This window comes from Bubalus kerabau, chromosome 5 (genome assembly GCF_029407905.1).
Source record: "Bubalus kerabau isolate K-KA32 ecotype Philippines breed swamp buffalo chromosome 5, PCC_UOA_SB_1v2, whole genome shotgun sequence".
Classification (NCBI taxonomy): domain Eukaryota; kingdom Metazoa; phylum Chordata; class Mammalia; order Artiodactyla; family Bovidae; genus Bubalus; species Bubalus kerabau.
In genome coordinates this window covers 121956199-121971594 of record NC_073628.1, presented here as the reverse complement: position 1 = coordinate 121971594, position 15396 = coordinate 121956199, and the positions used below count along the sequence as shown (strand labels likewise).

General features: G+C 37.9%; 1 protein-coding gene across 1 annotated transcript in view; it reads right to left on the bottom strand.

Annotated features, from left to right (window-relative positions):
- Window positions 1–15396, bottom strand: part of HMCN1 (hemicentin 1) — a 546435-nt gene that overhangs the window by 240021 nt on the left and 291018 nt on the right. Inside the window, exons 23-29 of the mRNA XM_055582953.1 lie at window positions 11747–11874; window positions 9371–9643; window positions 8276–8371; window positions 4771–4965; window positions 2905–3035; window positions 2593–2740; window positions 106–232 (exon numbers count right to left, since the gene is read on the bottom strand). Of these exons, the coding sequence (XP_055438928.1) occupies window positions 106–232; window positions 2593–2740; window positions 2905–3035; window positions 4771–4965; window positions 8276–8371; window positions 9371–9643; window positions 11747–11874 (1098 nt within the window). The remainder of the gene's footprint in view (window positions 1–105; window positions 233–2592; window positions 2741–2904; window positions 3036–4770; window positions 4966–8275; window positions 8372–9370; window positions 9644–11746; window positions 11875–15396) is intronic.

Below are 15396 nucleotides of genomic sequence, written 5' to 3'. Positions count from 1 at the left end.
TGTTCACTTAAAACACTCTAGGTGGTAAGATAATTAAGAGGGAGAAAATCCACATCTATTTACAAACAGTTGGACTCTTGCAACAAATATAGAAAAAGTACTCACTTGCCGTCTTTTAACCAGTGAATAACAGGAAAGGGGGTGCCTTTCACCCGGCATTCAAGGGTGATATCCTGGTTCAGGACAACTGAGGCTTCACCAGGGGAACCAGCACCTATTATGGTGGGCGGGACTTAAACATAGATATTTATCATGAAAATCTACGACTTGGCAAAAAGAGTAGAGGGGGGAGAGAAGATAATGATTTCTATAATATTTCAACAAGTTTTTAATGTCAACAAGAAAATATTATGCAATAATCCCTTTTCATATCACATCTGTAGACCCAAATATCAAATTTAAATATAGGAACACATTCATGAAAGATCTGACAGCGGAAAATTACTTGGAAGAATTGTGGTAATAAAGAATTCATTTTGAGCAACATTAAATCAATGCACAAAAGGAGTTTAGAATATAAATGAGCAGTGAAGCTCATATAATGAAATTTACTATGGTTATCCATTTAAAATAATGAATGACATAGTCAACAACAATCTGATAATGTTCAAATTCTACATATTATGCCATAGTGCTGTTTGAAATATACTACCCTTGTCTCTTTTAAAGGCCTCCTATGCTAAAATTGCATGTCAGATAAAATGTGAAAAGATTCACATTATATCCCATGTGAAAAGGTGCTAGTTTTTATTCTTAGAATTATCAAGCATATTAAAGAGCTCCCATAAACTTCCCTGATCTTCAAATCCTCCCTTCACATCCTGTTAGGGTGATTAACCTTCATCTGCAGAGCTACGTGTTGTGCTGTGCTTAGCCGCTCAGTCATGTCCAATTCTTTGGGACCCCAGGAACTGTGTAGCTCGCCAGGCTCCTCTGTCCATGGGGATTCTCCAGGCAAGAATACTGGAGTAGATAACCATGTCCTCTTCCAGGGGATCTTCCCAACCCAGGGATTAAATCTAGGTCTCCTGCACTGCAGGAGGGTTTTTTTTTTACCATCTGAGGCTCCAGGGAACGCCACTAAAAGGTATCAATGCCAGGAGGGGTGAGTGGTGATCAAATTTGTTTTAAGACCATGCTGGCTTCCAAATGAAGATCAGATTCCAGTGGCAAAGAGTGGATGAAGTGGGCTTGTTAGGAGGCTATTACATTAATTCAGTTTATAATTGACATGGGATTAAGAAGCAGACTTAACAGGATGTAGACAAATTCACAGAGTTAGGAAGAGGAGTTAGGAAGAATCGTGCCAGGTTGTGGCAGAAGCAAGTGGCAGTACTGACGGTCACTATGATGTGGGTCACTGAAGGTGACCAGAACAGACATTTACTGAGACCTTTCTGAGTGACCTCCCTGGTGGCTCAGACGGTAAAAGCGTCTGCTTACAATGTGGGAGACCTGGGTTCAATCCCTGGCTCAGGAAGATCCCCTGGAGAAGGAAATGGCAACCCACTCCAGTATTCTTGCCTGGAAAATCCCATGGATGGAGAAACCTGGTAGGCTACACTCCATGGGGTCGCAGAGTCAGACATGACTGAGCAACTTCATCTTCTTTCTTTCTGTTCTCTATGTAACTAAGATATTGAGCCAAAGATATTGAGCTAAAAAAGCCAAGACACTGTGGAGGAGATTAGACATACAGCCTGAGAGCGCAGAAAAGAAGTCTGAGTTGGAGATAAAAATGTGGAAGTCATCAGCACACAGAGAGCAGTAAGTCATGAGAGTAAATGAGTACCAAGAGAAATAATGCCAATGAGACTGATAATAGAAAGATTACTTTGTTTTTATAGCTGATACTTATAGATTATAATGGTAATTTTGGTAGAGGAATGCAAAGTACTTCAGGCTTTAACAACACTTATGAGACAGAATTTTTATGTTATAACAGTTTATGAATGATCATAAACTGCGTTAGAGTTAACGCAGGATCATCCCCAGACCTCATTTCCACTCTAGACTTACAAATCATATGTCCTTTGATGAGCAAAATATTGAACATGAAGGGAGTCATTTTATCACAAAGTGAACTTTAATCAGCAAAAATAATTTCACAAGCTAAACTTATGAAAATTTTAATTTATGATTAGGATTCAAACATTTTAAATATTTTAAACACCAATTTATTACAGTTTCAGCCTGTTCTCAGAATTCTCCCCACTTAATTAGAATTAGGGCTGAGGTAATTTAGTTACAGAAATTATTCAGAATGCAGAGGAGGGTGAATTTGTTACATTTATCAGTTCAAGTACAACCCAGGAGCTTCAGGAGAGGTCAGCAAATGAATGAATTTTACCTGCATTATCCTCTCTAGTTACCTCCCAAAGAATTTCCTGACGACCTCAATAGAGAAACTGACAAGAACAGTCATTTATTATTTTATGTATAAGACAGTACCATGTACCCAAAGACAAAAATAATAAAAGTAAAATGAATATTTCTATCAAATTTTCATCTCTTTAACTCTTTAATACAGTCAGTGCTATGCTATATAAAACACATCTGAATCATAGTTTTTTAAAAGAATATTTTCCTTACCTAGCACATCAATGTTAAAATGCTTTTGAGAAGTGCCTGCAACATTAATTGCTTTACAGGAATATCTTCCTGCATCCTCTGGAGAGGCTCTGAAGAGCTTTAATATCTTCCCATTGTTTACAATCTGAATACTGCTGCTCTCAGTCACCTTTTAAGGCCAAAAGGGTCAATGTTATTTCCAATCCCAATAAAAATGCCTAATTAAAATTTGAAGCAAAATTTTATATTGCTATTAATAAGACAGTCACATCTGAATGATTAATTTCAGAGGCACAGGCAAAGATGTACGCATATTTGGACATCTCCATTTACCTGAACATCATCTTTATACCACATAATGATGGGAGATGGAGTACCTTCAACTTCACAAAAGAGACTGGTTGGCTGGTTGACCAACACGGACACATTTGTTACTTGTTCTTTATCTTTAATTACTGGAGGAACTGCAAAAAGTGAGGAACTGTAGTTAGTTTAAAATAAATATTATATATAGTTCCTTTACAAAGGACTTTGGAAAGCAAATCTGAGGTATTTGATAGCTAGAAAAGGTTGGTCGGACTTAAGCAAAGCTTTTAGTATGAAATGAAGAGTCTTGACAGTATATTTATAAGTAACTCACTAAATTTTTACTTTAACTATTTAGGTATGAATTAAAACTGAAAATGAAAAATTAAAAATGAAAAAAAATTCAGTTATGTATTAAGGATAAATTTAAGGGAGAAACTATTTATTTCACATACCACTCAAAATGCAAACTGCTCGTCTCAAGTTATGTGGGACTACTTTGCTGATAAGAATGAATATTGCCCAGTATTTATGGAAGACAATATCCATTAAATTTTTAAGTGTATGTATTCTTTGACTCATGAGTAAGTCATGAGCCATATGTACACGATTTTCACTGAAGCATCGATTTTCACTGAAGCATTACTTAAAATAGTATACAAGTGGTACCTAACTAAATGTTCATCATCAATATCATAGAAAGCTAAGTCATGGTACAGTGGGATCCTAGTTAGGCATAAATAAGAGTTAGGGATATTGAATAATTTCTAAGGTAGAGTATTTAATGATACAGGCAAGGTATGCAGTAATGGATAAAATGGTCTACTATAAATTCTTTTTATATGTAGAAAGAGAGGATGAAATATATATTAGTATTTCTTCATTTTTGCAGAAAATATCCCTGGGAAGATACATACAAACACACACACACACCCCTAACAACTTTCCTTGCCCATAGGGAGGATAAAGTAGATTGCTTAGCTCAGGGCCAGGAGACTTTTGACTTTGTATGTTTTTCTACCATTTGAATTTTCAGTGATGTAAAATCACAATAAAAAATTATATGAAATTTTAAGTCAAATGAATACATGAAGTTAGACTACTACTTTTTACATTGATAACATGTCTTCTTCTTTTTTTTTTACTTTTATTTTATTTTTAAACTTTACATAATTGTATTAGTTTTGCCAAACATCAAAATGAATCCGCCACAGGTATACATGTGTTCCCCATCCTGAACCCTCCTCCCTCCTCCCTCCCCATACCATCCCTCTGGGTCGTCCCAGTGCACCAGCCCCAAGCATCCAGTATCGTGCATCAAACCTGGACTGGCAACTCGTTTCATACATGATATTTTACATATTTCAATGCCATTCTCCCAAATCTTCCCACCCTCTCCCTCTCCCACAGAGTCCATAAGACTGTTCTACACATCAGTGTCTCTTTTGCTGTCTCGTACACAGGGTTATTGTTACCATCTTTCTAAATTCCATATATATGCGTTAGTATACTGTATTGGTGTTTTTCTTTCTGGCTTACTTCACTCTGTATAATAGGCTCCAGTTTCATCCACCTCATTAGAACTGATTCAAATGTATTCTTTTTAATGGCTGAGTAATACTCCATTGTGTATATGTACCACAGCTTTCTTATCCATTCATCTGCTGATGGACATCTAGGTTGCTTCCATGTCCTGGCTATTATAAACAGTGCTGCGATGAACATTGGGGTACACGTGTCTCTTTCCCTTCTGGTTTCCTCAGTGTGTATGCCCAGCAGTGGGATTGCTGGGTCTTCTTATGTAAATATTAAATGATACTACACTGAAAGAAAAGCATATAAAGGAATTTGAACATGTTACATATTCGGTTATATGACTTTATCTGTATTTACCATGGACTTTGAGATTATATCTTCTTTCTGTGGTTCCAGCTTCATTGACTGCCACACAAATATACTCCCCGTTGTCATATGGTGTAACAGAAGCAATAACCAACAATGTGCCATCTTCTAATATAGAAATACCAGGCTCTTGGCCTGTCAGCTCTCTCCCATTCCGCAACCATTTGATGGTTGGTTTGGGGGTACCTAAGAAAGAAATTAAAGCTTTGTGATATTTTACAACAAATTTAGAAATCACTATTAAACATCAACTATCTTGAGGTGAAATAAAATTTCTCATCATTATACTATGTATCCTTAGGTACTTTCAAGATATGGAATTTTGCAGAGATTATGGTATGTCATCTCTCTATTTCCTGACTGGTTTTAAAAGATCTAAGGATTCCAGTGTAGAATTTGATCAAAGTTGTTTTTATCAAGACAGTCAGATGATAATAAGAAAAACATTTTCTTGAGTGAGTTCATGGTATTAATGAGGGATAAAGCTATTTTAGTTAAATAGACTAGAAATAGGCAGAGATTTGGGGTGATAATAAAGGAAGAGCAAGGAACAGAATGTGAAGATTATGCAAACACAAATGACATTTCATCATTCACATTTTAAACAGTCCTGATAGAGCTGAGATGAGGAACATCTACTATTCACACATCTTGCGGGGATCCCATTCTGTTAAAGAGAGGGCATAGATTGATTCTTGAGCTTTTATACTGAAAATAAAGTTGAGAAAGCAGTGAGCAGAACTGCTTTCCTGGATTTATTTATGACCAACAGAGTGAATGGAAGTTATATGAATAAAAGTGATTAAAAAAAAATCTTAAAAAGCATAATGGAGCCAAAAGGACATACTGGAAATAGACAAAGATTAACTCTATAATCAGAGAAGGCGATGGGACCCCATTCCAGTACTCTTGCCTGGAAAATCCCATGGATGGAGGAGCCTGGTAGGCTGCAGTCCATGGGGTTGCGAAGAGTCGGACCCAACTGAGCGACTTGCCTTTCGCTTTTCACTTTCATGCACTGGAGAAGGAAATGGCAACCCACTCCAGTGTTCTTGCCTGGAGAATCCCAGGGACAGGGGAGCCTGGTGGGTTGCTGTCTATGGGGTCGCACAGAGTCGGACACGACTGAAGTGACTTAGCAGCAGCAGCAGCAAGAGCAACTCTATAATATGAATCTATTTATACAGCAAAGAATGTGCCAGGCACTATTCTAAGTACTTTCACATTTTACTTAATTTATATAAAAAATAAAAGCACATTAAATAAAATCAATATATTGTATGAGACATGGCTAATAATCTTAAAGCATAATAAAAATATCAAAGAATGGAGAATGGTCATATATTAAAGACAAGTACACAAATGGCAGGAATACACAGAATTTATCATTAAGATTAAACTCAAATTGAGTCAAAGTGTTATAAAAATGACCTTGACTATTAATGACTGAATTATAAAAATGACTATATTTATGGGAAAAAATAAAAATAGTGGCATATTTCACTGTAAGATGCTGACTGATGAAGAAGAGAATATAAAACTGATGGACTACACTTACGCATGTTGCCAAGGATGAAAGTCAGTTATAATCATTTCCTTACATCCTACTTATTATTCCTTTATGGACTTCTCAAACTTCTCAATTGATATTTGTTAAGCTAATAAATGAAAAAGCAAATTACACAAGCATAAGAAATAAATAGTATTATCTTTACTTTCTCAATGGTAGAACAACCAGGTCTAGATGAAATTCATGGCAAAGATAATGAAAAGGCACTAAGCTAGAAGGGGACGACAGAGGACGAGATGGCTGGATGGCATCATTGACTCAATGGACAAGAGTCTGAGCAAGCTCCGGGAAGTGGCGAAGGACAGGGAGGCCTGGGCATGCTGCACTCCGTGGGGTCACAGAGAGTCAGACAGGACTGAGCGACTGAACACAGCAATTTTAAATTAACACAAGAATTCTATCCCAGGTGAACTAGGAAACTAGGAAGAGATTGTATATCAAACTGGAAAAGGGACATTCAAGTCCGCTTCTAAGTCAGGGATTCAGCGGCCCTTGAGAGTGAGCACCCATAGAACTTACTTGAACCTACCTTTCTCAAGGATTCTTCTCCAGGCCTTGCCTACCACCACCACCCATTGATCTTAGGAATGGTGGTGATGGTGTAGTTTCTAAGTTGTGTCCAACTCTTGAGACCCCATGGACTATAGTCTGGCAGGCTCTCAGTCCATGGGGATTCTCCAGGCATACAGGAGAGGTTTGCCATTTCCTTCTCCAGGGAATCTTCTCAACCCAGTGATTGAATCCATGTCTCCTGCATTGCAGGCAGATTCTTTACCACTGAGCCACCAGGGAAACCATCATTGACCCTAGGAATACTTACTGACAACTCTTTACATATCTGAAGAGCTTATTAGAGTTACCTTTTTTTGAATGCTAGTAGAAAATAATCATTGATGAGAGAGATATTGTTAAGAGATGCAAAATCTTGCTGCAGAAACAGAGCTGTAAGGTCCTTCAAATTCCACTGTCTCCAGGAACGATGACTAAGAGGCTCGTGTGGGAGCATGGATTCCTCCAGGAGATGATAGAAAGGATACTGCTTGGTTTTTGCCAGAATTAGTACAGACTCATTTGAGTCACTGCAGATGACCATTATGTGAAAGAGAATATTTTGGGCCACCTATTGGGCATCCAGGGTAAGGTGATAGTGACCTTTTTTAAAGGCTTTGGAGGAGAAAGAATAACCATCTCCTGCCAGGAAATATGATGGGATAGAAAGCCCAGAAATTCAGGGAAAGGAGGAGTCTGGACAAGGATCAGAGAGCCAAGTTACTACGTGGCTCCAGAATTACCAGTAGAGGATAAATCTAGAAAGGAGTTTTTAGAAAAGAAGAGTTAACAAGAGGATGGTCCTAATTTATACCCCTGACTGAGATAAATATGCAATATTTTGAATAGCTCTGTCACATTATAAAAAGAAGTCTTGTCAGAAATAAAATGAACTAAGTAACAGGAAGGAGCATGAACTAGAAAACATATCGGATTAGGCAAGTCTGAAAGAACAGAAGGTATTTCCAGCAAAGGAAATAAAACATCTGGAGAGAAGAATACCTAATTCCAGTCCAGGTTCGATGCACGATACTGGATGCTTGGGGCTGGTGCACTGGGACGACCCAGAGGGAGGGTATGGGGGGGGGGAGGGTTCAGGATGGGGAACACAGGTATACCTGTGGTGGATTCATGTCGATATTTGGCAAAACTAATACAATATTGTAAAGTTTAAAAATAAAATTAAAAAAAAATAAAGACATCACATAAGGAAAAAAAAAATAAAGAGTTCTTATTTGAAAGAAGTGTTAGTTTCCATTTTGCACAAATGTTATAACAAGGACTGACGAGTAGAATTTAATGATGCCTGGGGTTCAATACAGAATTCTAGAACAGTACAACGTTATGCCAATGCCCATGTGACCGAGTCGTACACACCTTTTGCAGGACATGGAAATGCAATGCGTTGGTTGGCCACTCTCTCTTGGAATGGAATGTTATATGGAGGCTCTAGGTCTTCCAGAATAGGTGGTTCTATTAGAAAAATAAATGCATTATCACAGGCTTTCCTTGGGCAATACTGAATTCTTCTGAGGCTACATATGACACCTGCTTCTCTTTTCCTGCGTTTGCACTGGTAGTCTCCCTGACTGGAATGCTTTTCCTCCTGATTGGACATGTCTGGCTCCTTCTAGCCAACAAGATTTCACTATACATATCATCACCTCAGAGAACTCCTCATGACAATTCAGTCTACAGTAGCCAACTGCTGGGAGTTGTCTAATAAAAACTATTTTAAATTTCTACAAAGCGCATCTCACAATCTGTTATTTCTTATTTACTTGCCTGCCTGCTTTCTGCCTACTTACAGAACTGGTCATGAGACAGGGGTTTTACCTCTGTCACTGTCTTCTCCTCACCGCCTAGATCACGACAGACCCCTGGCAGGAACTTGATAAACATTTGTTGCTTAAAGGAATAAAGATTAACCAATTTGGCGGCGGGGGGGGGGGTGCACCGTGTGGCATGTGGGATCTTAGTTTCCCAACTAGGGATTGAACTCATGCCCCCTACATTGGAAACGTGGAGCCCAACTACTGGATCACCAGGGAATTCCCCAAAGATTAATCTTTAAACCTTCAATATAGGCCATCATTAGAGGGAACAGTGGACCTTGACTTTCCAGGGATTAAAGTTGAGTGCACCTTACTACTCTAAGGTAAATCCTACTCCAATCAACTGTGCCCACAATTTCTTCCAAACCAAAACTAGTGGGTGGGGTACTTACCTAGGATTGTTTGCACTACCTACATCATCCTCGGCAACTCCATTTTCAAAGGTAAACAGTTTACTAACATACAGTTTCATTTCATTTCTGGAATCATTTTCCTTTCAAAGATAACTAGAGAGTCATAAAGCTATACAGAAGTCTTCTGAAAGTGATCCAAGACTAAGCAAGACTATAGCTTCTGCAAAGACTCCAGGGCCACTCCCCACCCCGCCATACATATATTTTCCTAGGACTCAAATCACCTTGAACGTGTAGTGTTATTTCCGTCTCATCACTGCCTGCTATGTTAGTAGCGACACATGTATATATGCCAGCATCTGAGAGCACCGCTTGTTTGATGCTTAATGTCCCATCTGGATGCCTAATATGCTGCAGTCCATCAACCAGCATGGTGCCTCCACCTTTGAACCAGGTGATAACAGGAAGAGGTGTCCCTTGAGCACTGCACGGAATGTCCACTCTTTGACCAGCTTGGACTTTCATAACTTTAGGGCCACGCTGTATCTTTGGAGGCACTGGAAACAATGACTGAGTATTAATAATCCAAGTTTTAAAAACTTCCTTCCTTTTTTCACTTTAAATGAGACCTCCTCACCAAGACACAGCATGGGAAAGTAAAATCATCTCAGGATGGGGACCCAGGCTCAGGCCACTTACAAGCTGTGTGATGGAGGGCGATTCAGTATACTGTGTGAGGCCTGTTTCCTTGCTAATCCAGGCAAAATAACCTCTTCAGTACCAATGCACTGCAAGGATTATGGGAAAGAATGAATTTAAACTTCTCATTCCAAACTCGAGGAATACTAAGCATTTAAGGATGTCAGATTTCTTACATAAATAACGTAAGGTTTAAAAGCCTCTAAAATGGCAATCCAGTTGATTTCTGTAACAGAGTAAAACAAAAAGTGTTTCTCTCCATGGATTCTTAGCTTCTGTTCTCTTTGTGGAAGGTTTAACCAGACAGTAAGAACTATTTCTCATAATAGCGTTCACTTATTTCAGAGAAGAAAATCAAGATAGAACTTCTATTATTTCCCTTTATCTACCTTCCTTCAGAAATGTAAATGAGATAATTTATCAAAAGTAGTGTTAGGTTCCACATACACGCATTGTGAACTATAAAATCAAATTGATTCCTAAGGATATGATTGGAATTTATGTACTTTACATCTCTGAAAAACCCGATTTCTCTGTCCTTTTGTTAAAACTTAATATTTAACCAAGATATTCTAAAGGTTTCATTGGCAACAATCTTTTAAGCTGATAGTACGGGCGTACTTCACTTTACTTTTACTGTGCTTTGCTTTATTGCACTTTACAGATAATGCAATTTTTACAAATGGAAGTTTTATGGCAACCCTACATTGTCAAATGAGGTTTAGCATTTTTAGCAATAAGATATTTTAAAAATTAATACTGTATGTATTGTGCTCAAAGCATGTACATTGTTTTTAAAGCCATAATGCTCTTGCACACTTAGTGGACACATAATTTTTATAGGCACTGGGAAACCAAAAACATCCGTGTGGCTCACTTGATTGCTATATTCATTTTACTGAGATTCTCTGGAACCAAACCCATAATATCTCCAAGATATATCTGTATTATTATCATCATTTTATGAAAAAAACATTAAAGATAAAAGAGGGTAGGTTTTACATAATGCCCTAGAACTAGTGACTAACAGAACTCTCAGGGGATTTTATATCCCATAGTCAAGAGGATAATAGAGTAGTGACTGATCTGAGAGTGAAATCAGGTCAAGACCATGTGAGAAAATTTCTTCTCTTATTTGAATGCATGGCTTAGAATATGTGCTCACTAAGCATATGTTGAATGAATGAGTAATTAGACTATGGCAAATTGGGGGAAGAAAGCAGACTACCAAGAAAATTTTGTAAAGTAGTTAAAGAACTCCAGGAGCAGAATGATTTCAGTGCCTGAGCTCCATAAACATTGAAAATGACCGTTTAAATGCTATTAAAACCTTCCTTGAGCATTTGCTTCCACAAAAGGCTACCAGTCTAAATGCATTTCTTTCTTTTTTTTTTTAAAGTATGCTTTAGCATTAGAATGAATATACTTATTTTCACTTACATATTTTTTATTTTGGCTGTACTGGGTCTTCGTTGCATCATGGGGGCTTTCTCTAGTTGCAGAGCATGGGCTCTAAAGCGGGGGGGGGGGGGGGGTCTCAATTGCCCTGCAGCACGTGGAATCTTAGTCCCCCAAAAAGGGACTGAACCCATGTCCTGTGCATTAGGAGGTGGTTTCTTAACCACTGGACCACCAGGGAAGTTCCTAAACATATTTCTTTTTTTACGGTGTATCAACAATACTTATAAATGATCTGTGGATGGACATCTAGTAAAACTTAGATCCAAAATTTAAATACTGTTCACCTGAGGGAAAAGGGGAAAGTTGTTTATGGATAGGAGATAACATTTTCAAAGTAAATGAAAGAAAGTTGTGAGTCTCAGATTTTAGAAAATTTTTGTATAATTACTCCATACACAATTTGAGGATAACTATCAGAGAAACTGATGACAGGTTTCCTGGACAACAGGTTTCCTGGTGGCTAGTCCACAGATAGCATATACTTTCATTTCGAAACTCACCATGGACGTTTAATTTAACAGACTGGGTCACATTCCCTGCAATATTTGTGGCAACGCAAAGGTACATCCCACTATCCGAAACACGGGTCTCAGTGATCTTCATTGAACCCGAAGGGAGGAACGTGTGTCTAAGAGAAGGAAACCACAGGGCAGACCGTAAAATAGGAGAATTCAGATATCCCCTAAGCAACTGCAATTCACTGTGAAATTATTACTCTGCAAACAGTTTTTGAAACCATTCTCCAATCTATAATGTCATTTCTATGCACCTTAAAAGTCAGGAATTTTCATAATTATCCTATGTATTCTGTATGATGTTCTCACAAATACCAAATTAATTTGCTTCCACATTTAAATTTAATCTAAGGGTGTGACATTGTCAAATAATTGTACATCTCTTTGCTTTACTAAGTTATAGCTTTACAAAGCAAATGTTTTAACAAACTTTGAAGATACTTCGAACACATTATAGTTTTTCTCCAGTGCTTCATTAAAAATTTTATGTGCTAAAATAAAAACAAAAGAAGGAACATATGCAGTTCTCAAATATATATTGAGAATACACACACACACACATACACACACACACACAACTCTTATGTAGTTAGGTAAACCAGATCTACACATAAAATGTTATTATGTTGACTTTACTAAAATAGCTGTAAGAGGGAGGGGGCCAAATAGACCTACCTACTATCAGGATTTCTATAAGTTAAGACAGATAAAGTGTGCTATAGGCCCAGAGACTGACAAATAGATAAACAGTTAAAGATGGAGACCCTCTCATCCCCACCAGAAGACTTGAGCATATATGAGAACTCGACATGTAATAAATAATATCAGAGGTGATGTTACAGAAAGTTAGGAAAGGACTGACTATTCAAAACTAGTGTTGGGCAAGTGGCTCTCCACATGGGAAAATAGATAAAATTAGAGCACAAACTAGTACAATACACAAAATAAAAATTCAGAAGTATTAAAATCCAAAATGTGAAAACAAACTTAAAATACTGCAATAAAATATTGCAATTTTATTCATGATCTACTAAACAAACACCTTTGCCAACAAAGGTCCGTCTAGTCAAGGCTATGGTTTTTCCTGTGGTCATGTATGGATGTGAGAGTTGGACTGTGAAGAAGGCTGAGCGCCGAAGAATTGATGCTTTTGAACTGTGGTATTGGAGAAGACTCTTGCGAGTCCCTTGGGCTACAAGGAGATCCAACCAGTCCATTCTGAAGGAGATGAGCCCTGGGATTTCTTTGGAAGGAATGATGCTAAAGCTGAAACTCCAGTACTTTGGCCACCTCATGCAAAGAGTTGACTCATTGGAAAAGACTCTGATGCTGGGAGGGATTGGGGGCAGGAGGAGAAGGGGACGACAGAGGATGAGATGGCTGGATGGCATCACTGACTCGATGGACCTGAGTCTGAGTGAACTCCGGGAGTTGGTGACGGACAGGGAGGCCTGGCGTGCTGCGATTCATGGGGTCACAAAGAGTCGGACATGACTGAGCGACTGAACTGAACTGAAACAAACACCTTGAGCTACATGCAAATTTTAAAATTCTGTACAACCAATATGTGAGTGCCAGCATGCTCAGTCATGCTCAGTCCAACTCTTAGCAACCCCATTGCCTGTAGCCCACCAGGCTCCTGAGTCCATGGGATTCTCCAGGCAAGAATACTGGAGTGAGTTGCCATTTCCTCCTCCAAGGGATCTTCCTGACCCAGGGATGGAACTAGACACCATATATAAATTATTTTGAAAGTCTAGAAGTATTGTGAGATATTTTCAACACATACAGGAGACAAAGGATTGCTATTAAGAACAAAACCCAAATTTCTACATTCAATAATAAAAGAAAAACAAGTCACCAGAACACTGGAGCAGGTTTAAAGATGCAATTCACAGACAACAAAATGGCCAACAAACAAGAGAAAGCATTCTAGGCCCACTGGAATTCAGTCAGGTGAAAAGTAAGATAGTTGCAAGATAGCATTTCACACCTATATGAATGGCAAAAACTTTTAAGTCAGTCAACACCACACATTGTTGCACCAGGTACATCTATATTCTGCAGGTGGGAGGTAAATCAGGACTGCCTCTTCAGAAGGCAGTTAGGCAATGTCTACAAAACTCAAAATAGGTATTCATTCTAACTAGAAATTGCAGTTCTAGGTACAAGTCTCAAAGAAACTCATGTATCTGCATATAAGCAGAGACATAAAAAGATATTCCCTGAAAAGTTTTGTTTCTAAAGCCAAGGGGAAAAAAAGCAGAATAAAATGTAGAAACACAAACCAGAGCATAAAGAGAGAAATCTGTCTAAATAGAACATAGAATATGTTTATGATAATGAAATGAATAAACTGAATCTACATGCATAAAAATGGATAAAAGTTGACTCAATAAAGCAAGCAGTAGAATAATAGATAACATGCTACAATGGTAAACTGGAAACAAATACATGAAAACAAAATTAAAAGCAGAGAAAATATTCTGTACTCTCTAAGGATGTACGTCTGGATACACATCAAGTCTGTGGCCATGTTTGCCCCTGGGAAGGGAGAGGGAGACTGTGACTGAGAAGGGGAACAACGAAACTTCAGCCTCATCTGAAATAAGGTATGTCTGCTATTCAGAAATGTCAAGGCACTTATTTTTTTCAAAGACATAATAAAGTAGTTCTTCATTGTTTATTTTTTTCCCTCAAGAGTGGTAGGGAAACTACAGTAGCATGAATTTATAGATTCAAAACTATACACATCAACAAGTCCAAGAGAAGGCAGCTAGAGATTATAGCTCTTATTCTGCCGGTAACTTCTGGCATGATATCCAGTTAAAACAGTAAGTGATACTGTTCTTTGAGAACAAGAGAAGTATGGAATGTATATTATATCATCCTTTCAGGAATTATCCTTATTCTATAAACAAAAAGTCGAGGTTCAAAGAGACCCACTGAAAAAACTGCCAAAGTTTCAGAGAAGCTTTATGTAGTGGAGGTAAATTTAAACTCACACCTGCATGGCAACAAAAGTTGTGCTCGGAAAGTCTCTGGCATTCTGCTTTCCATGACTCTCAGCCTATCAAATGTTTTTTCAGTGGACCTTTGTTTGTTTGAGGGCTTTAATCAAGAAGATTTGTACAAAACTACCTAATGAAAGTCAAAACCTTGATATTAGAGAACCTATTGTGTTTTATTGCTTCTCTGGGAATAATGCAATTTTATAGAAAATACGCACTTTGTGCCAACAAGAATCTACATACAAATCTACATCCAAACCATTTCCATAACTACCTTGTAGAATGTACCAGTGGGAAGTTATGTCAAAGCTCAGTTTTAGCATTTCTGCTCTTAAAGAATGATTTAGATGGTTTACATGTTGCCTGTAGGCTCAGTGTAATATAAATTATCTCAAATTTAAAAACTGGGCTTCTTGATTGGGTTGTTTTTTTTGATATTGAGCTGCATGAGCTGTTCGTATATTTTGGAGATTAATCCTTGTCAGTTGTTTTGTTTGAAAATATTTTCTCCCAATCTGAGGGGACGATCTCATGGATATTCCTCCAAAGATGACACACAGATGGCCAACAAACTCATGAAAAGATGCCTAACATCACCAATTATTAGAGAAATGCAAATCAAAT